Source organism: Vulpes vulpes, chromosome 1 (genome assembly GCF_048418805.1).
Source record: "Vulpes vulpes isolate BD-2025 chromosome 1, VulVul3, whole genome shotgun sequence".
Taxonomy (NCBI): Eukaryota; Metazoa; Chordata; class Mammalia; order Carnivora; family Canidae; genus Vulpes; species Vulpes vulpes.
In genome coordinates, this window is record NC_132780.1 from 66,924,238 (window position 1) to 66,950,373 (window position 26,136).

General features: G+C 51.0%; 1 protein-coding gene across 3 annotated transcripts; it reads left to right on the plus strand.

Moving 5' to 3' along the window:
• The first annotated feature begins 1,794 nt into the window (after window positions 1-1,794).
• RNASET2 (ribonuclease T2) lies at window positions 1,795-21,790 on the plus strand. 3 transcript variants are annotated; one of them, XM_072766299.1, is made up of 10 exons: window positions 1,795-1,907; window positions 2,146-2,355; window positions 4,573-4,633; window positions 6,486-6,541; window positions 8,034-8,091; window positions 10,482-10,549; window positions 14,597-14,710; window positions 18,486-18,531; window positions 19,968-20,042; window positions 21,346-21,790. In XM_072766299.1, the coding sequence occupies exons 2-10, from the start codon at window positions 2,267-2,269 to the stop codon at window positions 21,550-21,552; spliced, it is 774 nt and encodes a 257-aa protein (XP_072622400.1). In that variant the 5' UTR covers window positions 1,795-1,907; window positions 2,146-2,266; the 3' UTR covers window positions 21,553-21,790. The 3 variants fall into 3 exon arrangements, with proteins under 3 accessions (XP_072622400.1, XP_072622408.1, XP_072622419.1); XM_072766307.1 differs by having other exon boundaries at window positions 1,800-1,895; XM_072766318.1 differs by having other exon boundaries at window positions 1,823-1,877.
• The last annotated feature ends 4,346 nt before the right edge of the window (window positions 21,791-26,136 follow it).

Here is a 26,136-nt window from a genome sequence, read left to right on the forward strand (position 1 = left end):
AGGGAAAACATTTAGATAGTGTCCTAACTTTCTCAGCATACAAATAATTTAGACTACAAAGAAGTTATTAAAAGAAGATTCCCCTAAGGGTGACAAAGTTATTTAGGGCTTGAAAACCCTAAGTGGACACAACAGAGATGCAGCCATGGTTGCCCTCACACCTTTAACACATAAGATTAACAACTGGCCCCCCAAAGCCAGGCTCGAGGCTAATATGGCAAAACTGGGAGCCCCTTGCTGGTCTTCCCTCCAGCTGAGGGTCGGGAGGGTCTGCAATAAGATAGGACACAGCAGCCTTGAGCTCCCCACTGCCCCAGGCTCAGTGGGCTCAGGCTTAGCCACAAAGGACATCTCTTGTAATCACCCCGATGCTGTTAGAGGATTGCTTTCCCATTTTACAGATGAGGTAACAGAAGCTTACAAGAGCCAGTTAGCTTATCAAGTTTACACAGGTAACAAGTGGGAGAACCCCATGTACACTGGATGACCCACAGGTGGGGCATATGCTCCTGGCCGCTGTACCCCTTCTGCTCTGAGCACCCCGAGCCTCCTGGCCGGGGTCAGACCTGTGTGTTTGGAAGACACCCAGTAAATGTGAGCTTTGAACCCAAGGAGCAAAAGTCCTCCCTTGGCCAGCCTGGACCCTGCAAGCTCCTGGAGTTTCTTTCCTTGAGCACACACAGATATTGGAGAGCACTTTTTAAGACTTTGCCCCTGACATTTGGCACACTCCACTGTCCCACAGCTGAGCACCCCTGACAAACTCTCCCTCGACAGATGCTGCTCACCCAGGTGGAGCTGCTCTGTGAGTTCTGGCTTCTCCTGCGCTTCCTGTTACCTCAACCCCCTGGACCCCAGGCCGCCCTTTCTGGGAGCAGCATATGGCCCTACTACCTGACCCTCTCGGCCGGATGCTGTCTATACTCCTCCCCTTTACTGTCCCACCTGGTTTGTTGAAGGTCCTGGGTCTGGTAGGACCATATTACTCTTCCCAGCTATCTGTTCTGTTCCCAGTATGTCCCAGACATTTGCCCTGGGACTGCCAGGCCCTGGCTTTTTAAAATTTATGTATGTATGTATGTATGTATGTATGTATGTATATTTATTAAAATATTTTATTTATTTATTCATAAGAGACAGAGAGAGAGAGGCAGAGACACAGGCAGAGGGAGAAGCAGGCTCCCTGCGGGGAGCCCAATGCAGGACTCGATCCCAGGACCCCGGGATCACCCCCTGAGTTGAAGGCAGACCCCCAACCACTGAGCCACCCAGACGTCCCCAGGCCTCCACTTTTAGGAGGAAGATACTTTCCTCCTCCATGCCAGGCTTTCCTCCATGCCAAGCTTGACCATGTGACTCGTTGGGGCCAAAAGGATGTAAGTGGAAGGGACACCTGGGTGGCTCAGTGGTTGACCGTGCAGGACACACCTGTCCTCGGCCCTGCCCCAGGCAGTTCAGGTATGGGAGGAAGGCCCAGGGGACACGGGGAGCCTCGCAAAAGGCGGGCCTGAGGTTGACTGCGTGAGTCCTGGGCGGGAGCTAGGCTGAAACCGAAGCCTCCTCGGAGAAGCTGGAGCAGGGCCAAGGGCCGGGATTGGGGGCGTGTCCTCCTACGGGGGGCGTGTCCCGGGTGCCGGGGGCGTGTCCTCCTACGGGGGCGTGTCCCGGGTGCCGGGGGCGTGTCCTCCTACGGGGGCGTGTCCCGGGTGCCGGGGGCGTGTCCTCCTACGGGGGGCGTGTCCCGGGTGCCGGGGGCGTGTCCTCCTACGGGGGCGTGTCCTCCTACGGGGGCGTGTCCCGGGTGCCGGGGGCGGTCGGGGCCAGAGGCCGGGGCGGAAACGCGGCGGTCGGCGCTGCTGGGCGGTGCAGACCGTGAGGTCGCGGCGGGCGTCGCGGTGCGGGGACGCGTGAGCACCTGGGGGCCCGGGTTAGGCGGCGGCCCTGGCCAGGGGTCCCGAGTGGAGGCTCGGGGCGGCGGCCTGGGGGAGGGGCGGGGCCCACTGAGGCCCGCGGGCTGGGGGCGGGGCCGGGGCCACCCGGGGCGGCGGGCGGGAGGAGCCGGGCCCCCTCGGGACCGCGGGCTGGCGTGGGGCGGCCCTCGGACGCAGGCGGGGCAGAGCCGAGCTTCAGGGACTCTGTTTTCAGGGACGCGCAGGGCCTGGCGCCGGACACTGTGCCTCGCGTCCTTTAGGAGCTGAGCCCCCTGCCCGGAGTGTGCCCCGAGTGTGCCCCGAGTGTGCCCCGAGTGGCCGTGGGGCGGGGCGCCATGAGGCCCGCAGCCCCGCACCGCCTGCTCCTGAGCTCCCTCTGCCTGGCGCTGTGCTGCCTGGGCGGGGCGCGCGGGTCCCGGAGGAGGTGAGCCCGGGCCCCCTGGGCGGGGCGGGGCGGGTGCCCTGACCCTCCGACTGCACGTGGCAGACGCGCACATTTGCGGGAGGTTGCAGGACACCGTCGGGGATAGGGTGCTGCTTCCTCTTTTTAAAAGTTTCTCAGCGCCGGCTCTTCATCCCTCTGCCTTCCCCTTCCTCCTCCATTCCGCGTTGCAGCTGATGGGAGGGGCGGGTGGTGGGGAGGGGAGGGGGGAGTAAACAGGCCCTGTTGCCTGCTGCCGGGGATACTCTGCGCACTTCTGTAAAGGAACCCACATTTTGAGGCCCAGATATTAATGTTTTCTTCTATTTATTTTGGGCAATGATTTCATATTTAATACAGGCCTTCATACTTACATAGTAGGTGTGGGAAAAGGTGAGTTTTACTTTTTAATTAAGTGTCATTGCTGTGTTATCATCTGTCTGAAAAGGCGACATTATATTGCAGCATTCCCGGGAAGTTTATTTTCTGAAAAAGAGCTACGTTAACGAATGGATGAGTGCTCGCCATCAGGTCAAGAGCGTAGCAGTCAGTAAATGTCAGATAAAGACCTTACCCTGTAGTATGTGGTCCCCACCCCCCATCCGCTCCTAATTCGTGCACTGATGGAGCTGGACAGCCGTGGTGACCGAGGCATGGTTTGGAGAAAACTCAGCTGATTCATACCCTCCAGGATGTGAGGGGTTAGCGGGTGTTTGTCCAAGCACTGGCTGGGTTGACAGCTTGGTGACTCTCCTCTCTTCCTCTGCCCAGTGGCCTTTCTCCTTACAGAATCTTCGCTTCCACCCTGCGTGCGTCCTGGCGGGTGGGTGGGGGCCGCTTCCTGTGCACTCCCACCACTCTTGCCTGGATTGTGTGTGGACGTTGTGGTGTAGACGTTCTGAATCTCCATCGATTCATCATAAGCAGGATACTGGTGGTCCCCCTCCCTGGCCATAGCTTCATCATATAGTCTCAGTTTCCACTTAAACAAGGGTTGTGCAAAAAAAAGCCAGAAAAAAGCAACTTTTAACATTTGTCTCAGCTCCAATGCTCATGCTACAGCTTGTCTTTTCTTTGATACCAAGGGCCATTTATAAGGTTTTGTGACGTCTGAAGTGTGCTTCTATGCTTACTCAGCAGAACTCCCCTCTTGATAGAAGCTGGTGTGTGAGGACTTAGTCCTGTTTTACTTTTGAATCATTCTTTCTAAAATCTAATTTATCCTGGATTCAGTGTCTGAGTGATGTCCTTGTGTGGCTGCTGTAGGGTCTCTTCACCAGCTGTCTCCCTGCTTCCACCTGGTTGCTGGCTGGGCCTTGCAGACACCATTCCGCACCCCTCATCTGGAAGGCTTGGGCCGGGGTGGGGGGGTGGTTTGGAGCGTGGGGTCTTTCGGTGTGCAGGCCCTGCTCTGTTGCTCTGGACCGTGTTGGAGTGAGCACCATGGGATCTAGCAACTGCATCCGCACATGGAGGAGGGGAGGTGTAGTGCACTGAGCAGCTCGTGCCTGTTCAGGTCTGGCTTTGTTGCCAAGTGAACCACAAAAAAATTCAAGTTGTAGAGCCTTATGGATTTCACATGTGTGGTTAAGGGATGATGATGCTTTTGTTTCTACACTCGAGACCAGCCCTTGGAGACAGGCACTTCGGGGTTCCTTCCCCCTCTCCCTCCTGTCAGTGAGGCCTTCCTGGGCGTTCTGGCCCAAAATTTCAGCTCCTGACCCATTGCTGACATGCCTGTCCTCTTGCTTACTTATGTTCTTTATCATGTGTCACTGTGGGGCACCATGTGTGTTTTCTTAGCTACTGTGGTAACCGTTTCCCTCACTGGCATATGTGCTTCAAGAGGGTAGGGGTTGGGTCCCTTGCTCTGGGCAGCGCCCCCACCCCAGATATGCCTGGGGACTGCGTTCCTTGCTCAGGGCAGTGCCCCCAGCCCACAGTAGTGCCTGGGAACTGAGTCCCTTGCTCAGGGCAGTGTCCCTGGCCCACGATAGTGCCTGGGGCCTGGGTCCTTCACTCAGGGCAGCACCCCTGGCCTAGTAGTGCCTAGGGATTGGGTCCCTCACTCGAGGCAGTGCCCATGTCCCGCGGCAGTGCCTGGCCCATAACAATCCCCCCATGTTTGTTGAATGCATGATGGTATAAATGGATGCATGAATTAATTTTTCTTTAACTTTGAAACAGCTCTTGAAATATAGGTTCCTTGTCTTTTAACAGTGACAACCATGAGTGGAAAAAACTAATTATGGTTCACCACTGGCCTGTAACAGTGTGCAAGGTGAGTTTTCCTGATGTGACCAGCCCCTTTCATCTGGGGAACCCTGTGGGGAGTGGGTCTCTGTGCGCAGGTTTCCTTGTGGGCTGATGTGTCATTTGCAGCAGTGTAATGCTTACACTCCAGGCTGGAGGCTGCGGTCTCTGGTTTGAGTTTCCTTTTTTTTTTTTAAAGATTTTATTTATTTATTTATGAGAGACACAGAGAGAGGCAGAGACACAGGCAGAGGGAGAAGCAGGCTCCATGCACCGGAAGCCTGATGTGGGATTCAATCCCGGGTCTCCAGGATCGCGCCCTGGGCCAAAGGCAGGCGCTCAACCACTGAGCTACCCAGGTGGCCCTGGTTTGAGTTTCCTAAACTTCTCACCTTCTTGCCCCTTTCTGCCTTAGAGCTGTAGCCATGCTCTGGGTAGAGGAGTGTTGGAAGGAGGGGGACAGAGCTGTCCACCACCAGCTTAAGAGTTTTGCTAGAGACCTAGCTCTCTACCCTGTTGGCCAGCATTGAGGGAGCCCTAGGTTCTGTGGGCAGGACTGTGTGTGGAGAGCTCCTGTCTGGGTGACACTGGAAGATTTGCCTTCAGGGCAGGGAACAAGGTCATTTGGTAGGTGAGGCATTTCTGTGACAAAATGTGGGTATATTCCTATGTAGTGACTATAAATATGCTTGGAAGTGCATTCCTCCCTTGATGCTTTAGAAATCAGATTTTAAAAAATCTGCTAGTGAAATGTCATTGTTAGGGAATTAATTTCAATCCAAGGTGGGCATGACAGGGGGTCCTGTCACCTGTCACTCTGGTCTGAGTGTTGTCCTGGGCAGTGGGGCTGTCTCCAGCTTCCTTCCCTGTGTGAGTGACTTAGGCATTACAGGTGCAGTGACCACCATGTCTGTCTCCATGACCCTCGGTTCTCCGCCCAGGCCCTCGGGCTCATGCTGGGCCGACAGGTGCCTGCTGATGATGAACGAAAGCTGCCCCTGGACCCCCGTCCCCCACTTACGGGCTCATCATAGGGCTGCCTGAAGACCCACGCTCTGGCCCTGGGTCCTCACTGTGCTCTTCACCAGCCGGGCACCTGTGGGAAATGGGCCACCTGCCTGGATTGTGATTTCCTGAGGGATGAAACCGGGGTGTCAGGACAGGTTAGGCGTAGCCCCCTATTCTGGTCCTGCTCTCCTGCCCTGTCAGCCTGGCAGTCTCCTAACTCAGAGCCTCCCTCATCTCCAGAGCAACTGGGGGCAGAAAGGTGATCCCTACATGGTGCCTCACCTGTTCCTCACCAGACAACCACAGATACTTTTCACGTGCTTATTCCCTACGGGGGCTTCGGGCATGAGTTCTGTCTCACCTGGTCCAGTGGATGATCCACTTCTTGATAGTTGGTTCTTTTGGGAAAACTCCCAATTGAGCTACATAATTTGGAGGTCCCTGAAGGGTATACGACTGAGCTTTTATCCCTGTTAGTTTATCTTTCTTGTCCTCTCCTCGCCTTCGCATTTCTGCTCCAGAACATTCACATTTTATATTCTGCAATGTTCACACTTATTATATCACTAACACATCTGGACCAACTCATTCCTCTGTACTATCATCCTCAAACACTTATTTTTGGTCATACCGTCAGAAGATTAATGGGCAAATAGGAGTGTTTCCATCAGATTGGCTTAATTTGAGAACACGTTTTTAAAAAGCAAAACTCAGTGTAATTAATTAATTATCTTACGTCATTGTTTGAGGATTGGGCCACTCCTTCCAGAAGGGACGCCCGCCCCCGTGTAGCTCCTCAAGGACGCGCACTGGAAGCCGCAATAAATGAACAATGAAATGGTGATGTTCTCTGTTGTGTGTTTTCTTTGCAGGAGGTTGAGAACGACTGCAGGGACCCTCCAGATTACTGGACGATACACGGATTATGGCAAGTCTGGGCATGGGTCACATTTAAACAGGAAAAAAGGGCAGCCCAGGTGGCTCAGCGGTTTAGCACCACCTTGAGCCCAGGGCCTGATCCTGGGGACCCGGGGTTCTAGTTCCACATCAGGCTCCCTGCATGGAGCCTGCTTCTCCCTCTGTCTGTGTCTCTGCCTCTCTCTCTCTCTCTGTGTGTGTCTCTCATGAATAAATAAATAAAATCTTAATAAACAAACAAACAGGAAAAAAAAAAATAGCTCACCTGCAAGTAGCTTGGGGCTGGTCCTAAGAGTCACACTATTGACTTTTGTTAGATGTTTATTCAGTAGGCCGAATCCTTTTTTAGAATATCTTCGCCACTTGGACAATGACCCTGATTCTGTAGCTGTTTACTTCTGTGTTGGGAGAACAGTGACAGTCTGGATTACAGGCATGTGTGGGGACCCTGGGTGCAGGCTGGACAGGCTAAGTGTACTACTCTCATTTTATCCTTCTTGTCAGGCCAATAAGGAGATGTGTACACATCAGTAAGCGAGCGTGCCTTGTGCGTGCATCTCATATGTGTCTGCATTGTATGTGCATCACAGGTACCCAGATTCACCTTTTGGGGTCTGCCTGCAGTTTATGTAGTTTATTTACTCCTTCCTTTTTCGTGCATGTATTTGTTGTGTTTAACTGTGCACGCGAGTCTGCCCGTCAAAGCAATGCCTCTTGTCCTGCTGCTTCTGTGGGAGGAAGGCCATTCTAGGCTTTGCTGGCATGTCTTATTGCTCAGGAGTGGGTCCTGCGGGCCTGGGGACCAGCTCCAGCCCCTCCTTCATCACCTCAGTGACCCTAATGCTATAGCATCTGGGAGCTTGGCTCTCCTGGGCTGTACAGATGCTCCTGATGCTTCACTTGTAGCTGGAGGGACAGTGCACAGTGCCGCTTTCATCCCGGTGGGGAGTAGCACTGATTTCTGGGTGGCCGGGCCAGCCTGTTAACTCTGGAGACACGTCGGGGGTCTGGAAGGAGGTTTGGTGGCCTCGTGAACTCAGTCAGCTGCACCTGACATGTCTAGAATCAACATATAGAAGTAGGGAGGGTATCCGTGCTTGGGACTTTAAGAAATCGTACTGGCTAAGCTGGGGTCAGTGAGTGGCAGGCACTGGGTGAGCAAGTCTTCATGCTGTGTCACTAATCCTTATCCTCATGTAGTGAAGAGAGGTCACCCTGCTGGTGCCCTCGGGAGAGGGCCTGACTCCTGAGCTCCCCCTACCAGCCTGTGTAACTTGCTTCTTTGGTGAGAAAGTCATGGGTTGGCCTTACTCCTGGATGGTTTCTTTGGAAGAAGCTGGGCTGTGACCCTCCAACCGGGGGGGTCTTTGTTAAATGGCTCACGTGGCAGTAGAATGTCTCTGCCTTTGCTCCCCACAGATCTTAATGGAAGTGTTTCCTCCTGTCATTTGGAGCTCATCTCAACCAAGACTAACTTCTGTTGTTTTTCATTTTAATTTAAGGCCTGATAAAGCAGAAGAATGTAATGGATCATGGCACTTTCATTTAGAAGAGATTAAGGTAGGAAATGTTCATGATGTCGCTCCTGCAGATACTGCACTCAGTTCAGTCTTCCTAAGTGTATCCTCCATGTCATGTCTTAAAATGGGACTCACAGTCGCATTCACCAGAATTGAAACCCTGGTGCTTTTTTTGGATTTCTGGATCTCTAAAACAATCCACATGTTAAATCCAAGCCAACCTTTCTCCTCTACCTGGGGCCCAAACCACTGCAGGTGAACTGTGTGAGGTGAAGGCAGACGAGAGTGAAGCCAACTCTGGCTGTCCCCTGCAGGCCTGCCTTAGTCCCCTGTGGCTCTAGGCCAGCTTGGCATGTGCCTAGCATATCTAGAGCTCTGGCTTGGAGGACAGGTGCATGGAACCTGCCTGTCCTTTCTGGCTGTGGGCCGATGGGTTTCCAGGTAGGGCCTGTGAGCAGGAAGGAAGGGAGGGGCCTTTCCAGCACAGAGGCTTGCATTGCAGAAGAGCCCAGGGAGTGGCTTTTATGGGCACTGTTAGCAGATGTCCTCTTCTGAGGCACTTGTTGTGCATCTACACCCACATGTGGGTCCTTACCTTTCCTCAGGGGTGTGAACAACCCCTTGCGTGTAGTTGGTCATCTGTCAGGTAACTAGTACCTGGATTTACAGGGCAGGGTCAGATGACTAGGGCCTCCCCGAAAACATGAGGTAGCATCAGGATTTGCCAGAAATAGGGTCTTTCCCATGAATACACGGCCCCTCAAAGGACAAGGCGGTAAGTTCCAAACCCTTCACACATTCTAGTCCACACGGTGTTCTTTTCTCCTCTTTCCTTCATGTAAGGACCTTTGCTGGCATGAGCCTAGAGGCCTGAGAGTCTGAGAACTGTGTGTAAGGATATTAGTGCACCCGTCTCGTTCCTCAGACATGCTTCCCCTTTTTGGGACTCCCTTCAGCTCGCCTAGTACCATGGGGATGTTTCTGATGTGTCTTGTGACCCGAAAGTGGAATTACAGATTGTCTGATGGTGGAATGGTGTACTGAGTGCCCCCAGCATTCATGCCAGGAAGGGAAGGAGCCCCACGTGTCCTTTCAGCGGCTGTCCCGGCTACCGTGCTAGGGAGAGCTGCTGGGGGCCGGGCTGGGGGTGAGGAACTGAGGGGCAGAGGCTGTGGGAACGGAGAGCAAGAGGGGGTCCCAGAAGGAGAGGGAAGACGGCTCGGTCCCTAGCTGGGAGAGAAGCTTCAGGTGGGGCTCTGGATTTGGGCTTTGCTGGGGGTGGCCTTCCTGACTTGGGGGCATTGGCAGGGGACTGGGCTTTGGAGCACCTGTGGTTGACAGCTTTGGACATGTCTGGGTGGGTTAACATGTGTCTGTCACTAAGTAGCCTACGTTAGAGAAGAACTTCAGGTGTGATCAGTACAAAGGTGGTATAAGCACATGGGGTGAACATGGATGGGGTGGAAGCAGCCACAAGCCTGAAGCAGAGATGGGGGTGTGAGAAGCAGCAGCCAGAGGAGGGGAGCAGAGGAGGGAAGCCAGGAGAAGGTGGGATTTGTGAAGGAGCCCTGGCAGGGTTCATGAGAGGAAGGCTGAAAGGGCCCTGTGCGATGAGCGGCCTATAGGTCAAGGTGGGGAGGGGGCTGCACTCCACTCTGTGCAGAACAGAGCTTGTTTACTTGTACGTAAATACATCACAATGTGCATCCCCCATTATATTACCCAGAGGAGTCTCACTGCCCTAAAATCCCTTCTCCTATCCCCCTCCCTCCCCCAGCCCCCGACACCACTGACCCTTCCCATCTCCACACGTCTGTCTTTTCCAGAGCAGCACACACTGGGACTCATACGGCCTTTCCAGATTGGCCTCTTCCACTCAGTCATGTGCCTGGAAGGCTCCCTCCATGTCTTTTCATGGCTTGATGGCTCATTTGTCTTTAGAGCTAACTTCCTGGTCTAGATGGACCACATCTGTGCACCCAAGCCGCTACCAGCGCTCAGATTTTCAAATGCATTTCATGCTGAGTCAGATTTCACTTTTTCCTATGTTTTAAGAAACACTTCATGCAGGGGTGCCTGGGTGGCTCAGCTAGTTGAGCGTCTGCCTTCAGCTCAGGTCATGATCTCAGGGTCCTGGGATGGAGTCCCACATCGTGCTCCCTGCTCAGCGGGGAGTCTGCTTCTCCCTCTACCTCTCTCCTCCTGCTTGTGCTCTCCCTCTCACTCACACTCTCTCTCAAATGAATAAATAAAACAAAGAAATAAAAAAAGAAATACTTCATGCAGAGTAAGGACAGAACCATTTTTACTCACCTGAGTGTCATTAATGAACAGAGATCAATTCTTTTGATGTATTGGTTTATCAAATTTGCCTTCTAGGTTTTGAGTTGTTAGATCCTACACAGATTTTTTTTTTTTTTTAATGCACAGGACCTTATGCCTGAAATGAAGATGTACTGGCCTGATGTGATCCATCCACTCAATCACAGCCATTTCTGGTGAGTGCAGCAGCATGACAGCTTCAAGGGGTACCCAGCAGGACTGGGGGATGAGGACGGACCACGGGGCCTCCCTTCTGAGGTGTGGAAGTGTGAACCATTTTTTATTTGGGATGCCATTTTCAGGGCCTTTCTCCAATAGATAAAAAAAAATGTGGGCCAGGGGTGCTTGGGTGCCCCAGTAAGTTAGCATCTGACTCTTGATCTCAGCTCAGGTGTTGATCTTAGGGTTGTGAATTCGGCTGAGCATGCAGCCTACTTAAAAAAAATAAAATGTGAACAAGTGGAATTTATAGACTTGCTCTTTTTTTTTTTTTTAAGATTTTATTTATTTATTCATGAGAGATACAGAAAGAGGCAGAGACACAGGCAGAGGGGAGAAGCAGGCTTCCTGTGAGGAGCATGATGTGGGACTTGATCCTAGGACCCCGGGATCACGCCCTAAGCCGAAGGCGGATGCCCAATCGCTGAGCCACCCAGGCATCCCTAGACTTGCTCTTAATCCACTATTTCATTCATCACTTTGTTTTAGACTCTCCTCTCCTGAGTTTTCACTAAGCCAAATGCATGCGTATCTAAGGGGCTCCAACGCTGGCAGGAGAGAAGGTTTTCTAAAGACTTTGTGCTCTTGCCCCAACATACATCAAGAAAAACGAAGAGGCGCTTCAGAACACCACGGTCTTGTGCTCTGACTTAGGGAGGACAGGGTGAGGTCCCACCTGCAGCTTAGTCGGCAGCCTGTTCAGCAACATCCTTAGGTGTAGCGGGAACTGAGCCAAGGAGAGAAATGCTGTATTTGATTCAAGGTAGCTTTTTACATCATTGCTTATGAAGAAGGTAAAAACTCCTTTTGTTTACATTATATGAACCGAAAAGAATTATCCCAGCCTCACGCCAACGCGGCAGTTTATGATTCACATTGCAGTTATTCAGATCTTGTTCAAAATGATTAATCCAATTTGAAAATATCTTCGCGTAGAATATTCAGGAAGAGAACTGAGTTTAGACGGAAGTTTTCTGCGACAATGGAACAGCACTGGTGCCGGTGGTCAAGTCAACACGTCAGTCCAGGCCTGAGGCAGGGACGTGGCTCTGGGGTTCACGTGCCCTGGGTCTGTTGGTGAGATCATCTCTTTGACAGGAGAACCACTCTGACTTAGGGAGACGAAGGGCCTGGTCCCTGGCACATGTTGCACAGCTGCACCCCAGAGAGTGCTCTAACGATACCTGATGGCCTGACTGAGTTGGAATGGGGGAAGCAGTGGGAAGCCCTCTACGGCACTTCACAGTGTGCATAAAAATGATGAATCTGTGCGAAGTGTGCAAAATACAGTTTTCCCACTTGTTACAATGTTCCGTGGTACAATCAATCAGATTGTTTTTGCCGGGTGACTTACAAATAAATCAACAAACGTCCATAGAGAAGGCTGTCTGAACTGGTCCTAGCACATTTAATCCAAATTTTGCGGGTGGGGTGCACATGTGTGTTTGTGCTCTCATAAAGGCAAAATGATACTTTTCAGGTTGGATAGTAAATGGCACATTTGAAAGCTTTTGTGCTGAACGTAGGGGTGAACATCCCACCCTCCATAGCATTTCTGATCCTCGAGCCCCCGAGTACAGGGGCAGTTGCCGTCACTGCCCACCCCTGCCCTGTGTGTGGCGTTTGGGTCATGCTTCACTGGTGCCCAGATTTCCTTTGCTGTGTGCATTTCTGGAAGGTCACGGAGGGAGGCACCCCAAGGCTGTCCACCTCGGCTTTGTCGTTGGGGGCTGGATACAGAAGAGGGCTCCTGTCAGAAAACCGCCCTCTTTCATCCCAAATAGGAATCAAGTACCCAGAGTATACAGTCTTGATACTGCATCATGCTTGAGGTCATTCTCTAAGATTAAATCCATTCACAAAATTAACTGTATTGAAAAATACCATGTACACAGCCCTCTGCAAAGTAAGATCTTTATTTGTTTGCTGATGCTTGTACGAAAAAGGAGGAGAGTTGGGTGAGGCCCGGTTTGGTGAGCAGCCTCACTGTGAAACGTGTCCCTGGGCCTTCATGTGCCATAGGAGCCCTTAACCTCTCTCATCCCAGAGGGGGGCCCCCAGATCTGCTCGTAGGCCCTGCCGGCCACTGAGAGGGCCACTCGATGGTCACTTCAGCTTGAGAACTGATCATTTCGTGTTAAATGAAAAATGTCCAATTCCAGATGATGTGGGATTAAATGTTGGAAGTACGCTGATGGCACTTTAATAAATAGATCCTGATCTTTAAGTTAAGCTTGACCCAAACATAATAATAATTGACATTTATTGAATATTTCTTATGCACTAGGACCATTTGGGCTGGTGCGAAGATGCTTTGCACAAAGTGCACCCTCCTCCGGCACCATAGACGACAGACTCTGGTGACTCCAGCTGCATGGAAACTAAGGCGTCTGGAACACAGTTCCAGCCTCCTTTAGTGGCAAAGAAACTCCTTTTTCCACTCAGTGAAATCATTAGCTCTGAAAACAGTTGTAGATGAAGAAAGTAGGTGTTCACACACTCTTATCCTTAGGCTGGAGCAGCTTGTCACTGGGCGCTGGCACCGTGGTGAACTGGACCAGTAGATCTGTGCCTGTTTAGATCATATTTTTGTCAGACAGCACCTGATCCCTCAGGAGTGCCAGCACAAATGTAATTTAGCTGAACTTTAGGAAAATCGATCATGGATAAAATGGAGGATACCTGATGTCCCTTCCAGTTTCCCGCACTAATGATGGCTAACATCCGCCTCGACGATCGTCAGTGATTCTGCAGGCAGCATGCCCTCCGTTGGGGGTGGTTGGGATGGTGGCGCAGGGGAGCGGCAGTGGGTTGTTGGCACCAGCCGTGGAGTCCACAGTGCCATTCGGGTGCAGACTCTGGGACGTCCTGGCTGAGTGGCCTCAGCAGGGTGCCTAGCTGGGCCCCCTGCCTCAGTTTCCCCACTTCTAAGCCAGCAATCTCTTTGCCTTTCAAAAGAATGTGAAAACATTTCATAGTCCATCTGCAATAAGCTGTGGGGAAGGGCAGCCTGGGTGGCTCAGCGGTTTAGCACCGCCTTTAGCCCAGGGCATGATCGTGGAGACCTGGGATCGAGTCCCACGTTGGGCTCCCTGCATGGAGCCTGCCTCTCCCTCTGCCTGTGTCTCTGCCTCTTTCTCTGTGTCTCTCATGAATAAATAAATAAAATCTTAAAAAAAAAAAAAGCCATGGGGAATTGTTATCAACAGTCATAGTTTCCTTGAATACGTAGTGCTGTGCGTTGGCAGCATTAGGTTTGTGTGTTCTGTTGGAGTTTTGTCCAGGGGTGGGTGAGGACACAGTCGTGCTGGGTAGAGGCTGAGATGGGGAGTGGTTCTGAGGCGTTTCTCCAGAGGTAGTGCTGCTGCCTCTTCTCTGCTGGCTGCTTAGGAAGGACCCTTGGACGTCCCTGTGAAGCTCCTGGAGTGTGAAGCGGTAGCCTCCTGCAAAGCACCCAGTGCCATGTGATGGGTGGGTGCCTGGGTGGCAGTGCTCAGGATTTGCTCAGCTGTGACTTGTGGTGACATGCAGAAGTGAGTTGTCTCAGGCAGCCCAGGTGCCTCAGTGGTTTAGTGCCACCTTCAGCCCAAGGCGTGATCCTGGAGACCCGGGATCGAGTCCCACGTTGGGCTCCCTGCATGGAGCCTGCTTCTCCCTCTGCCTGTGTTTCTGCCCCCCCCCCTTTCTCTCTCTCTCTCTGTGTGTGTCTCTCATGAATAAATAAATAAAATCTTTAAAAAAAAAAAAAGTGAGTCGTCCCTGATTGGCAGCAGAAAGCCTACAGGGAGGCAGAGTGCTCTCTGGGGATCGTACTGAGTCCACCAGGGCCTTGTTCCTGCGCAGGGGATGCACAAATTGTGCCTGTTGCACATAAGAGATCTTACCCTCTTTCTTGGTAAAAGAAACAACATGCCTGTGAATACCCCTTCCTAGGTGTGAACTTTCCATTGTGAATTTGTTTCATGACTTCTAACTAGAGATTGTTTATTAAAATTCTCTCACAGGAAGCACGAGTGGGAGAAGCACGGCACCTGTGCTGCCCAGCTAGATGCCCTCAACTCCCAGAAGAAATACTTTGGTGGAAGCCTGGACCTGTACCGGGACCTTAACCTTAACAGGTAAGGGACCCTCTGGGGCCTGGTCCTCACGGCAGCTCTGCCTACCGCACCCCTGCTCTCTGGCCATACTGCCTCACGTCTGTCTGTGGACCTTGGGGACCTGGCCAGCAGAACAGTCCTGAGGAAGCCCAACATCTAGCCAAACTTTCAAATCAGTCTGGGCTGTGGCCAGCTGGAGCAGCCTCAGAGACATGGGTCTCCTCTCTGGTCTCTGACATCATTGGACGGTGTGTTGGCCTGAGGACACAGGACTGACCAGGGCCTGTGCCTCTCGACCATGATTTCTAATGAAAGTACCTTGAGTTAACAAGAGGTTTTGTAAAAACTGCACGTCCCTGCGTGTTTGCATCTCTGCTCCAGTGCTTCTGGGACAAGTAGGAGGGGGTATTGGGCAAGGGTCCCCAGAGCCAGAAATCACCCAGGCCCGTGGAATCCTGCCACTGCCTGTCCCTCGCCTCAGCTCTGGACAAAAGGGGAACCTGTTAAGGCTCACAAGCCACCGAACTTGTAAATAGCAACTCTGGATGGTCATGCTGGGGGCCGATGTGTTCTCCAGGGCCTGGCCCATCACCCAGGACTGGGGGCCAGGCTGGCCATCCACTGAGGATTTCTGGTGACCAGCTGTGTGAGGAATTCTTGCTTTTCCACATCCAAGTGGTCGTGTAGTAAACTTGTGACCTCGTTTTAAAGACCAGGACAGAAAAAAAAATAGAAAAAAAATAAAGACCAGGACAGGAAATGATACCGTTTGCTTTAGACAGAACAGGCCAGCATCCTATCAAGTGCCTTTGCTGTTCCACTGTGGTTAGTTCTGTGAATCACATCTGCCTAGAAGACATGTGCGCCCCGTGGGTTCTGTGCACGTGCACTCTGCTCCTGTGGCAGACAGGATCCCTGAGATCTGGGTGGAGGGTGTCCGGTGCCGGGACAGGAGGATAAGCAAGATTACAGGACGTACACCCCGCAAAGGAGGCCTCCAAGCTCGTGGTTTTCAGTGTGCCTCTGATCCTGCGGCTGGCACTGACCAGTTGTGCAACGTGCACAGTTTTGGACCTCATCTTTGGACCTCATTGTTAGGCCATAAGATGATGACTGGGTTACAGGAGATTCAGAAGCCACCCCGCTCTCAGATGTGCAGACCTGAGGACCGCTGCTTGGGAGGCCACCCCCACAGCTGCACACCCCAGCTCCCACGTGCCATGTGCTCTGCTCCAGGCTTTTCTCGCAGCCAGAGTAAGACCTTTGGGAACATTTCCTCACCCAGAAGTCTGGGTGATACTGCAGTTCAGACATCCTGGTAGAGAGTTAACTGGGAGAGTTCATGATGTGGTACGGCCTCTGAGCATAGGAGAGGCGCGATGCAGGCAGGCAGGGCAGGATGCACTTGGACTAGGGGCCCTGCAGACAGCAGGTGGCCTTGGGTCTCCCTGACACCTGTGCAGCACCAGGCCCTGCTTGCTCCCCAGGCCCAGTCCTGCTGAATCAGGCGGACAAATGAGAATAAATGGGGACTGCTGAAAGGCTTTATATAAAACATCTAGGTAATTCATCCCTTCGTCCAATGACTGTTTATTTTTTTATTCTTATTTTTTAAAGATTTTATTTATTTATTCATGAGAGACACAGAGAGAGGCAGAGACACAGGCAGAGGTAGAAGCAGGCTCCATGCGGGGAGCCCGATGTGGGACTCGATCCGAGGTCCCTGGGATCACACCCTGAGCCAAAGGCAGACGCTCAACCGCTGAGCCACCCAGGTACCCCTCAGCAACTGTTTATTAAGTTCTTCCTGTTTAAACTTTTTGAATCTCTGTAGCTTTATATGTGTACTGGCATGTGCAGGATTCCCAGTCCTGGGAGCATCAGGAAGGCCATTGCCATCTCTTATTCATCCTGTGGAAATATGCACTCGGGGCCTGTTGCACGTAATGCACTGCTAGAGAGATAGTGTCTTTTAGACTATATGGGACCGTTATAAAGAAATTATGTTTTTTCCCAGTTCCTCCAAGGAAAATCTAAAATCTCAGTACTCACAAAATTAAGAAGTTAAAACATAAAACCCCTTGTATTTTTATCTATATTATAAACCATTACCGCAGATTATCTTTTTCTCAGGGGGCCGCTTGTCATGTTATCATAAACTAGCAGCATTTTATTTACTTTATCACATGAAAGTAGCAAACCTGAAAAAATTGCAAAAATCTTGAACCAAATCTTGGGTAACCCACAAATAACGAACGGGCCAAGGATTAATGCCAAACTAATCTTGATGCTGTAGAAAATATAGGCTAATTTGGGTTGAATGCCAGGCTTCCCCAAATATATCTCTCTCTCTGCCTGACTTCCTTGGTAACCTGACTCGGGCTGCCCAGTAGGAATAGAATGCAAGTCACATATGTAACTTAAAATTTCCTAGTAGCCTCATTACAAAGAGCAAAAAAGAGCCTGGGTGGCTCAGTGGTTGAGCATCTGCCTTTGACTCGGGGCCTGATCCCAGAGTCCTGGGATTGAGTCCCATGTTGGGCTCCCTGCATGGAGCCTGCTTCTACCTCTGCCTGTGTCTCTGCCTCTCTCTCTGTCTCTCATGAATAAATAAAATTTTAAAAATAAATAAATAAAATAAAAAGAGCAAAACGGAACCAATGAAATTGATGTTATGTTATTTAATCCAAAATATTATTATTGCAACTTGAAATAATTATGTAAAAATTTGCAAAGTTTTGCATTTCCAGAGCCAGAGCCTTTGAAATCTGGTATTTACCCCACGCAGACGTTGTAAGGGCAGGTAGCGGGCACATTTATTTCTAGGGCTTTGACGACCCTTGCCCACCATCCACTGCCTGTGCCAGGAGCACTGCAGCGTAGATCCAGACACTTGGTGGTGGTGCAGTCTTTACAAACACTGTCTTGTTAACAGTTTATACTGTTGCCAGACAGAAGTCACGGTCGGACGAGCACACTCATATGACAATGTCCATATCCGGAGAGGCAGCCCAGGACTCTGTGTCTGCTCCCAGGAGTCAGAGCCCGGATAATCCAGAGAGGCGTGATGGGGGCTGGAATGTTGTTTTGGGGCTGTTAATCTGGGAATTGTTTATATTGTGCTCCATAATTTAACAAGTAAGTTAGTCATATGGTGTTTTGACGGGATAGCTGGTCAAAACCATGTGCTTTAGGAAATGATTCAAGTCTGTGGGTGTTGAATATATTTAAAGATTTGACCAAGCATGGTTTTCTAGGATAAGCCTGCATCCAAAGTCAGTTACTAACTCTTTTGAAGCAGGCGTGCTGAATAGGTGGTAATGTGTGTGCCAACTCAGCGGCTACTAGCCATCTGGCCACTGTTGAGGGTCTGGGTGCTGGAAAGAGAACCAGATCAGTAGTAGGGTGTGCATTCTGGTCAGGGTTAGTCGGGGAAGCCCGAGCACCATTTATCTGTTGTTCTTGCTCACAGAATTATTGCCCAAAGTAATAGAAAACAAGTGCTTTCTTTTAAGTGTGTCTTAATTTTTTTAAATGAAATACAACATTTTAAAAGAATAAGAAAGGGGCAGCCCCGGTGGCCCAGCAGTTAAGGCCACCTTCAGCCCAGGGTGTGATCCTGGAGACCCGGGATCGAATCCCACGTTGGGCTCTCTGCATAGAGCCTGCTTCTCCCTCTGCCTGTCTCTCTCTCTGTGTCATGAATAAATAAAATCTTTTTTAAAAAAAATAAAAGAACAAGGAAGGAAAATGTACCTTGCTATACAGCTAATTTTTTTTCATTTTTAAATTTTAGCATGCTCCAAAAATTGGGAATAAAGCCGTCTATCAACTACTACCAGGTAAGTATTGCTTTCAGCCTCTCAACCTAACGTGTATCTGCTACCCGGGGACACCCAGCCGTGGTACTGTCCCTTCAGCCTGTGGGCTACACACAGGTTTTGAAGTGACTCAAACAAGCCCCATTCCTATTTGGCTGTTATGTTTCCAAATAGCTTTTATTTAAATTTTGTTCTCTGTTTTGTGCCTGTTGAGTGTGAACTGACAGCTGTATAAACTGATGATTTGGAAGCCCAGATTCATGGTCCCTTGGTGAGAAATGTGTTCCAGTCTCGTCCAGAGCAGGGGAGCCGGCAGGAGGGCAGTTTGGAAATCATAGTCAGTTTTATAGTATTTTGCTTGAGGAAGAGCATAAGGTGTGTTTTTATTTTCATGATCAAACTATAGAAATCCAGACAGACCCGATCTTACTCTCCGGTAATCTGCCCAGGGCAGCCTGTTTTCATAAACGTAGTCTTCCTGGCTCAGGGCAAGGCCGATTCTTTTACCGTCCCCTGTGGTCACCGTCCCCAGCCAGGTGTCCCACAGGTGAGAGACCCTTGGGGCCTGGAGTACTTCCTCTGGCCCTTTACAGAGCGAGCCTTCTGACTCCTGCCTTAGAGAACCCTATGTTCTCTAGTTCCTCTGATTTAATCTCCAGGCATTAAACAAGGAGTTAAAGTTCCTGATTTTAGCAGCCCCTTGCTTCCAGTGTCCTGGCCGCACACCGAACCATCACACAGGTCTCTTGACTGTGAAGTCAGTCGGCATTTTTGTTGCACTCTGTGTGTCCAGACTCCACTGTGCAGCTGGTTTCTGGTTAATCTGGTTTCCTTTCTGCAGTGAAACTGAGACTGAGAGGGGACGGTGGTCCTGGGGAGACAAGCTCTCTCAGCTCCCTCATGACAGGGGGGTTTGCAGGGCCCCCTCCGTCCTTGGGGTCCATGTTCAAGGACATAAGGGGCCTGTGTTTCCATCTTTACCCAGGATGTGCTTATTTGAGAACTGATTTCCGTTAGAGTAAAGCACCAAGGACAAGTGTTTTGGGCTTCCTGTCTGTGCTGCAAGCACTCTGTTAGGTTCAGATGCAGCAAGATGTGAGCTCAGACGGAAGTCCTGGCCTCTGAAATTTGCTCTGACTTACTGGAAGGAGATGCTCTGCTTTTGCGCCCAGCGCCCAGGCTCTGGGTTTGAATGGAAGAGCAGAGTGGGGGAACAGACACCGTATGGAGCATGTGTGGGAGCCACTGTGGTCTGAGGGTAGAGCCCAAGCAGGTGACAGCCTCTCCTTGGGCTGCCTCTGAGCCTTGTCTGTGAGCCCCAAGTGCCCGGAGGACTGTGCCCCATTGTCAGCTGTGCGTGTTCGTGAGTGTGTAAGCTGGAGTGTCACATATGCACGGGGCAGAGCCCTTAGCCCACCTCCTTCCAAGTGTTTCTAATGCATCTTATTTAATTTCAGGTTTCAGATATTAAAGATGCCCTTGCCAGCATATATGGAGTCATACCTAAAATCCAGTGTCTTCCGCCACAACAGGTCAGATGTGCAATGCTTTGTTTTGTTGCTCTTTCTGTCTTTATCAAGAAGACATATTCAGCTTTTCGACATCTGTGTGCTCACTATAGAGTTCCCCGGGGCAGAGACGTGCGTCTGTGCATGGGTGTGTGTGCTTGAAAATCACAGGTGGTTAAACACTGATTCAGAGGAGACATGCACTCCAATGTTTATTCCAGCATTATTTACCATAGCCAAATTATGGAAGCAGCCCAAGTGTCCATCGACAGATGAATGGATAAAGAAAGTGTGGTATAAATACAGAATGAAATATTACTCAGCCACGAAAAAGAATGAAATCTTGCCATTTGCAATGACATGGGCACATCTAGAGAGTATGAGGCTGAGGGAAGAAAGGCAGAGAAAGACAAATACTGTGGGATCTCACTCATATGTGGAATTTAAGAAACAAAGCAAATGAGCAAAGGGAAAATAGAACAAACCAGGAAACAGACTCTTAACTCGAGAGAACAAACTGATGGTTACAGAGAGGAGGTAGATGGGAGATGGGGGAAATAGGGGGTGGGGATAAAGGAAGGCACTTGTGATGAGCACCAGGTGATGATTGGAAGTGATGAATCACTGTATCATACACCTGACACTACTATGACGTTGCATGGTAATTATACTGGAATTCAAAAAAATTATATAGAGATGCATACAGATTGCCCTTTGATGCTGTGTTCGATAGGGTTTGTTTTTTTGAGACTTTTCCCCAACAGGAACACACCTGTTCTGGAAGGACAGTGGAGCAGGAGCAGGGAGGCGGGTCTATGAAACATTTCTGGGTTAGAAATCTTCTCAGGGTTTATTTATACTGTTAGGCTTAGCAATTGTAGTTGTAGGTGTTTGTCTAGTTTATGGGTTTATGGGTGGTTTATCTATGGTTTCTTTTTCAGCTGTGATAAAGACTTAAAATCTTTCAGTAGTATGGTACTTTTGCCCCATCTATTCTTTGAAATCATTTCTCCCGAGGCCGTGCTGCATATGCCGTGTGCACAGAGGTGCACATTTCTAAGCTTCGGGCGGTGTCCCTTCACACAGGGCCGCCAGGTGGGCCCAGGGACATCTGGGTGGTGACCGAGGTGGCGAGTCCTGTGGCCCCCTGCCAGTCACCCGGGTCCCTGGCCCCAGGCACTGTTGGAGAAAGCAGCTCGTGGCCAGCACCTGGAGGCCTGGGTCTGCAGTCACCCTCTTGTCTCTTCAGGTTCTGAGACTTGTGACCGTATGATAGATGATCCTCCAGGGTGCAAGTTCTCAGACGTCTCTCATTCCCAATGTTTAGGGTGAGGAGGTACAGACGATCGGGCAGATAGAGCTGTGCTTCACCAAGGAGCTGCGGCTGCGCAACTGCACGGAGCCCGGGGAGCCTGGGGGCCCTGGGGGGCCGGCGCCCCGCGGGCCCAGAACGGGGGTGTCGGGGGGCACCGGGCTGGAGGTGTGCGAGGATGGCCCCGCCTTCTACCCCCCGCCGCCGGGGGCCCTGCCCTGATGCCCAGCGCCCTGGGGATGAGGAATCACTGCTGGTCAGAAAGCAGCTGCCAAGTGGAACGTTCTGTTTACGACTGTCTTTGCCGGAGGCTGTTCTGTTGTCTTCCATTTCCCTTCACGCCCGCGAGCTGACGTCGTGGTTCCTGTGAATCTGGGTTGCATGTGGGTACGTTGGAAGAAAGGCGATCTCCCACGCCTCGGTAGACGCTTTGTGGTTGGAATAAAGGACGCAGATTTGCTTTTCTTTCCCTTTATTAAGCTCTCCGGCGTCTTAGACACGGCAGGCAGCCTGGGAGCTGGGATTCAGGGCAGCTCTGGCCTGTGCCTCCGAGTGGGCAGCCTTCCTGCCGTGGGGGTCGCATGGGGGTCGCGTGGGGGCCCGTCCTCAAGCCGGATCAGGCCGGCACCGGGCGGGCACCTCCACCTCCTACCTCCGCTGGACACGTCTTGTTCCTGGAGGCCAGAAGTGAGAGAACACGTTCACCCGCAACCCCTCAGTGGCCTGGCACGGGCACGGCTCCTGAGTGCCTGGTGCTGGCAGCCAAGATGCTCTGAGGGGCAGCAGGGGACATCTGTGGGTCCTGGCCCGGCACCCCCCAGCATCCCCACCCAGCCAGGTGCTACTAAAGATCTGCTCAGACTGTTTCGGGTCCTTTCTGTGAGGAGGGACCCCAGCTACCATGTGGGGCCACTGAGAAGTTGGTAATGAGGGCAGCGCAGCCACTGGATGACCTGGCTCCTCCTGGGGGGTCAGAGCCGCCCCCCCACCCTGAGCCAGGCCCTCCACCTGCTGGGCTGCAGCTTCGCCCATAGGATGAGGACAGCAGATGGCTTGTGCAATGGACTGCCCCCTCCACGAAGCCCCCTCTTAACACTATTGCTCCTGGTCTTTGTCCTCATCAAAGGCATTTGGTGGCAGGGGTTAAAGTTAAAGTAGGACCCATCTGTGTGTCTTACCAGGTTGATGCTGTCCACGTTCTTTTTTTTGATCAAACACTTGAGAATGTGCTGGGCATCTTAGTAAGCACTTTAGAACATTCACTGACCTGATCCCAAGAACAACCACATGTCCAAAATAACCCCATCTTTAACCAAAAAACCTATGGAATTGGATGGCTATGAAAGGTCACACTGTTCGGGATCACTGATGTTTCCTTTCATGTCTTAGGGTCAATGTCAGCGATGAGGTAGGTGTGATTGATTCCAGTAGCACAACGATTTTGTAAAAGGTGCTGAGTTTCTTCTCAGAGCAAGTCCTAATGCTCGTCCCCGCAGGGTGAGTGTGTAAGGCTGTGTGTGTTCCCGGGGCTGCCCTGATAAAGCACCATAATCTGATTGAAGCCAGACCTCTCTCCTCTCGCAGGGAGAACCTTGTCCCTCCAGCTCCTAGCAGCCCCAGGAGGCTTCCTTTCTGCGTCTGTGTCTCCCTTCCTCTGGGTCCTCCCAGAATGCGCCCGTCTGCATGTCACATCTCCCTCTTCTTTCGCTTAGAAGGACACCGGTCATATTGCTCATTTTAACATGATTACATCTGCAAAGACCTGTTGCCAAATAAGGCCCTATTCTTGGGTCCTGGGGATTAGAACCCACAGCACCTACCAACAGACCAAAGCGGCCTGGCCGCTGGTCCTTGTGTTCTGTACGGGAGGGCCTGGCAATGTGATGCCAGCAGCGCAAGGAGGAAACCACTGGCAAATTCTCCTCCTACAATAAACTAGGAACGTGGGAATTGCTGGAGAGATCTCTGAAGGATCTTAACACGCTCAGAACCCACACGGTAAAGGTGTCTCACTTGACTGGGACTGAAGGGATTTTTTTTTTTTTAAGATTTTATTTATTTATTCATGAGAGATGCAGAGAGAGAGAGAGGCAGAGACACAGGCAGAGGGAGAAGCAGGCTCCATGCAGAGAGCCCGACGTGGGACCCAATCCCAGGACTCCAGGATCACGCCCTGGGATGAAGGCTGCGCTAAACCACTGGGCCACTGGTGGTTTAAACTCCCTGAAGCTTATCTGTTGTCACCTGAGCCTTTCTGGTGGACCCTGAAGCCAACAATGAGAAAACACTGAACGGGCTCTCAGCAGGTCCATCCAGGCTGGGGGTAGTCACAGCCAGCGGGAGCTTGGGGTGAGCGCTGTGTTGGGGGCCAAGACCAGGTCACCCACCGATAGGGCATTTTGACGTGAAGATTATTTTGAGTTATAAAGGAATCAAAACCCAGGAGATTTGGGGAAAGCTCTTTATCTTCTGCTCAAGGGCCACAAAAAGAATGTAGACAAGGGCCCTGTTCCAGGAAGGGCGCTGTCCCCATAGATTGGGATGTTATGCCATGAGGTAGGGGCGGCCCATAGGGAGGAGGAACCTGGCACCTGTTTGATCAAGTTCTTAGTCACAATGGGCCCATATGGCCCAGCAGACAGTTGTCTACCAAACATTTACTCGTTTTCCCCTTCTTGTGAATTGTATTCCTTTCCTGGAAGTCCCAGACCCTGCCCCCCAGCTCCTGAGTTCAGGACGACACACACCCCTCACTTTGCTGGTGTCTGGAGTTTCTAGGTCTGTGGATTCCCCGCACGTACACTATTAAATTTGATTTTCTCTTGTGAATCTGTCTCTTGTCAATTTGATTCGAAGGACCTGTGAAGGGGATGGGGAGTTCTGCCTCCAGACAGCTGACAGATACATAAATGAACTTCTAGGAGATGGAGAAGGGCACAAACAGCCAGACCCTGGGCACAGTGGGGTAGAGTGGGTTTGCTAAGACATGTCCCAGCGGATCATTCTGGATCGATTTCTCTTGGTACACCGTGGGTCCTTTAAGTAATGTAAATTAGCATCATTTATCTCTGGAATTTTATTTTTTAATTTTAATTTTTATTTATTTATTTATTTTTTGAGGAAGAGAGAGATGGAGAGGGTGTGTGAACAGGGGAGGGGCCGGGGGAAACAGAGAATCTCAAGCAGACTCCATGTCCAATGAGGAGCTGGACTCAGGGCTGGATCTCGGGAATCAGGACTGAAGGTGGAATCAAGAATCAGACACCCGACTCACCGAGCCACCCCATCAAGTGTTATAATTTTAAAGGTTAGTTTTGTTTTGTTACATTGTTTTAATTTTCTTTTTCAAGGCCATTTATATACTGTAAAGTCTTAAGCTTCCTTGTAACTTATAGCCCACTTGCTGTGGTTTGGAGAGGTGTTGGGATCTGGAGCCGATGGCCAAGTAAGAATTCATGAAACCTCTTGGGTGCAAAAAGGTGGTTTTATGAAAGCCTGGGGCCAGGACCCCGAGGGCAGAAGGAGCTGCTGCCCCAGGATTGTGAGGTGCAAGTGATTGTAGACTTTGGGGTTGGGGGAAGTAAAGACCAACATTGATTTCCAAGAGGACTTAGATGTGCTGAAACAGACCCTCAGGCTATTGTCGGGCTGAGGTGGTTCTCTCTCTAGCAAGGCAGGAATGGGAAGACAGTTGGGAGCTTCCAGAGCTTCCAAAGCTTCCCGGAGGAACTATATGCTCCCCACCTCAAGTATCTGCCATTGTGCTGTTGGTGTTGAACACATTTAATTGTATCTCCATTACCTTCCGCCTCTGTTCCCCACATCACACTGACACTACTTGAGACAGGCAGGTGGGCCTTCTGCTGAGGGCAAACAGCGATCTTAGCCTGACCCCCAGGACCCTGCGAGTCGGCTTTAACATATGACAGTCCCTCTCGAAACTTCCTTTTTCTCTACACCCCTGCCCCTTCAGACACATGTTGGTGATGATCCCCCAAGCATATCACCCACTGAAAGGCATCTGAAGGGTCGGTCTCCTGACTAAGGCTTTAGTAGACTGTAGTAAATGACCCCTCGAGGTCCTGGAAACCTTCCAGATTCCTTAGAGGCTCTCCCAACCCCCCTACCTACTGGAAAGTATGTATCAGCCACTCCTCCCCCACCAGCAAGTGCTTTCTGCCCAGGGTCAGGCCCCGGGCTTTCATAAAACCACCCTCTATGCACTGAAGGTGTCTCAAGAATTCTTCCCAAACCCCAACGTTTCCCATCAGTAACCACTAGAGTGAGAACACAGACCTTCCCAGGTACCAAAATCAATTATTCACAAAACAACACACCCAATGAGGAAACATGAAGTGTAACAGAACACAGAGTAACTGCCACATAATATAAATGACGGAGTGGAGACCAAACACAGCAGACACGCGAATGCACATCTCTTACCCACTGAAAAAAACTTTTTCAAATGGTCCAAAAGCAAAACCAAACTCCCTGGTATAAAAGAGACACACCCGAAATGCAGTGCTCTAAAAGGCAGCCAGCAGAGAGGGACAGAGACTGACCGGGCAGATAGAGACGGAAGGACAGCAGGTGTTGCCGACTCAGAGAAATTTGTCTCCCCAGAGCATTCCAGGGGCTGCCAGAGGGTACTTGGTAATGTATAAAAATAAACAGGATGCTAAGAACTGGTTTCCTGAGACAAAGATGCTAAATGACTGCTTTCCTCGGACAGATCTTAAAGTGGCTGTGTCAGGAGTTTGATCAAAAGCAGCACCATCATGTTGTCTTCTCCGCACGGGAGAGGAC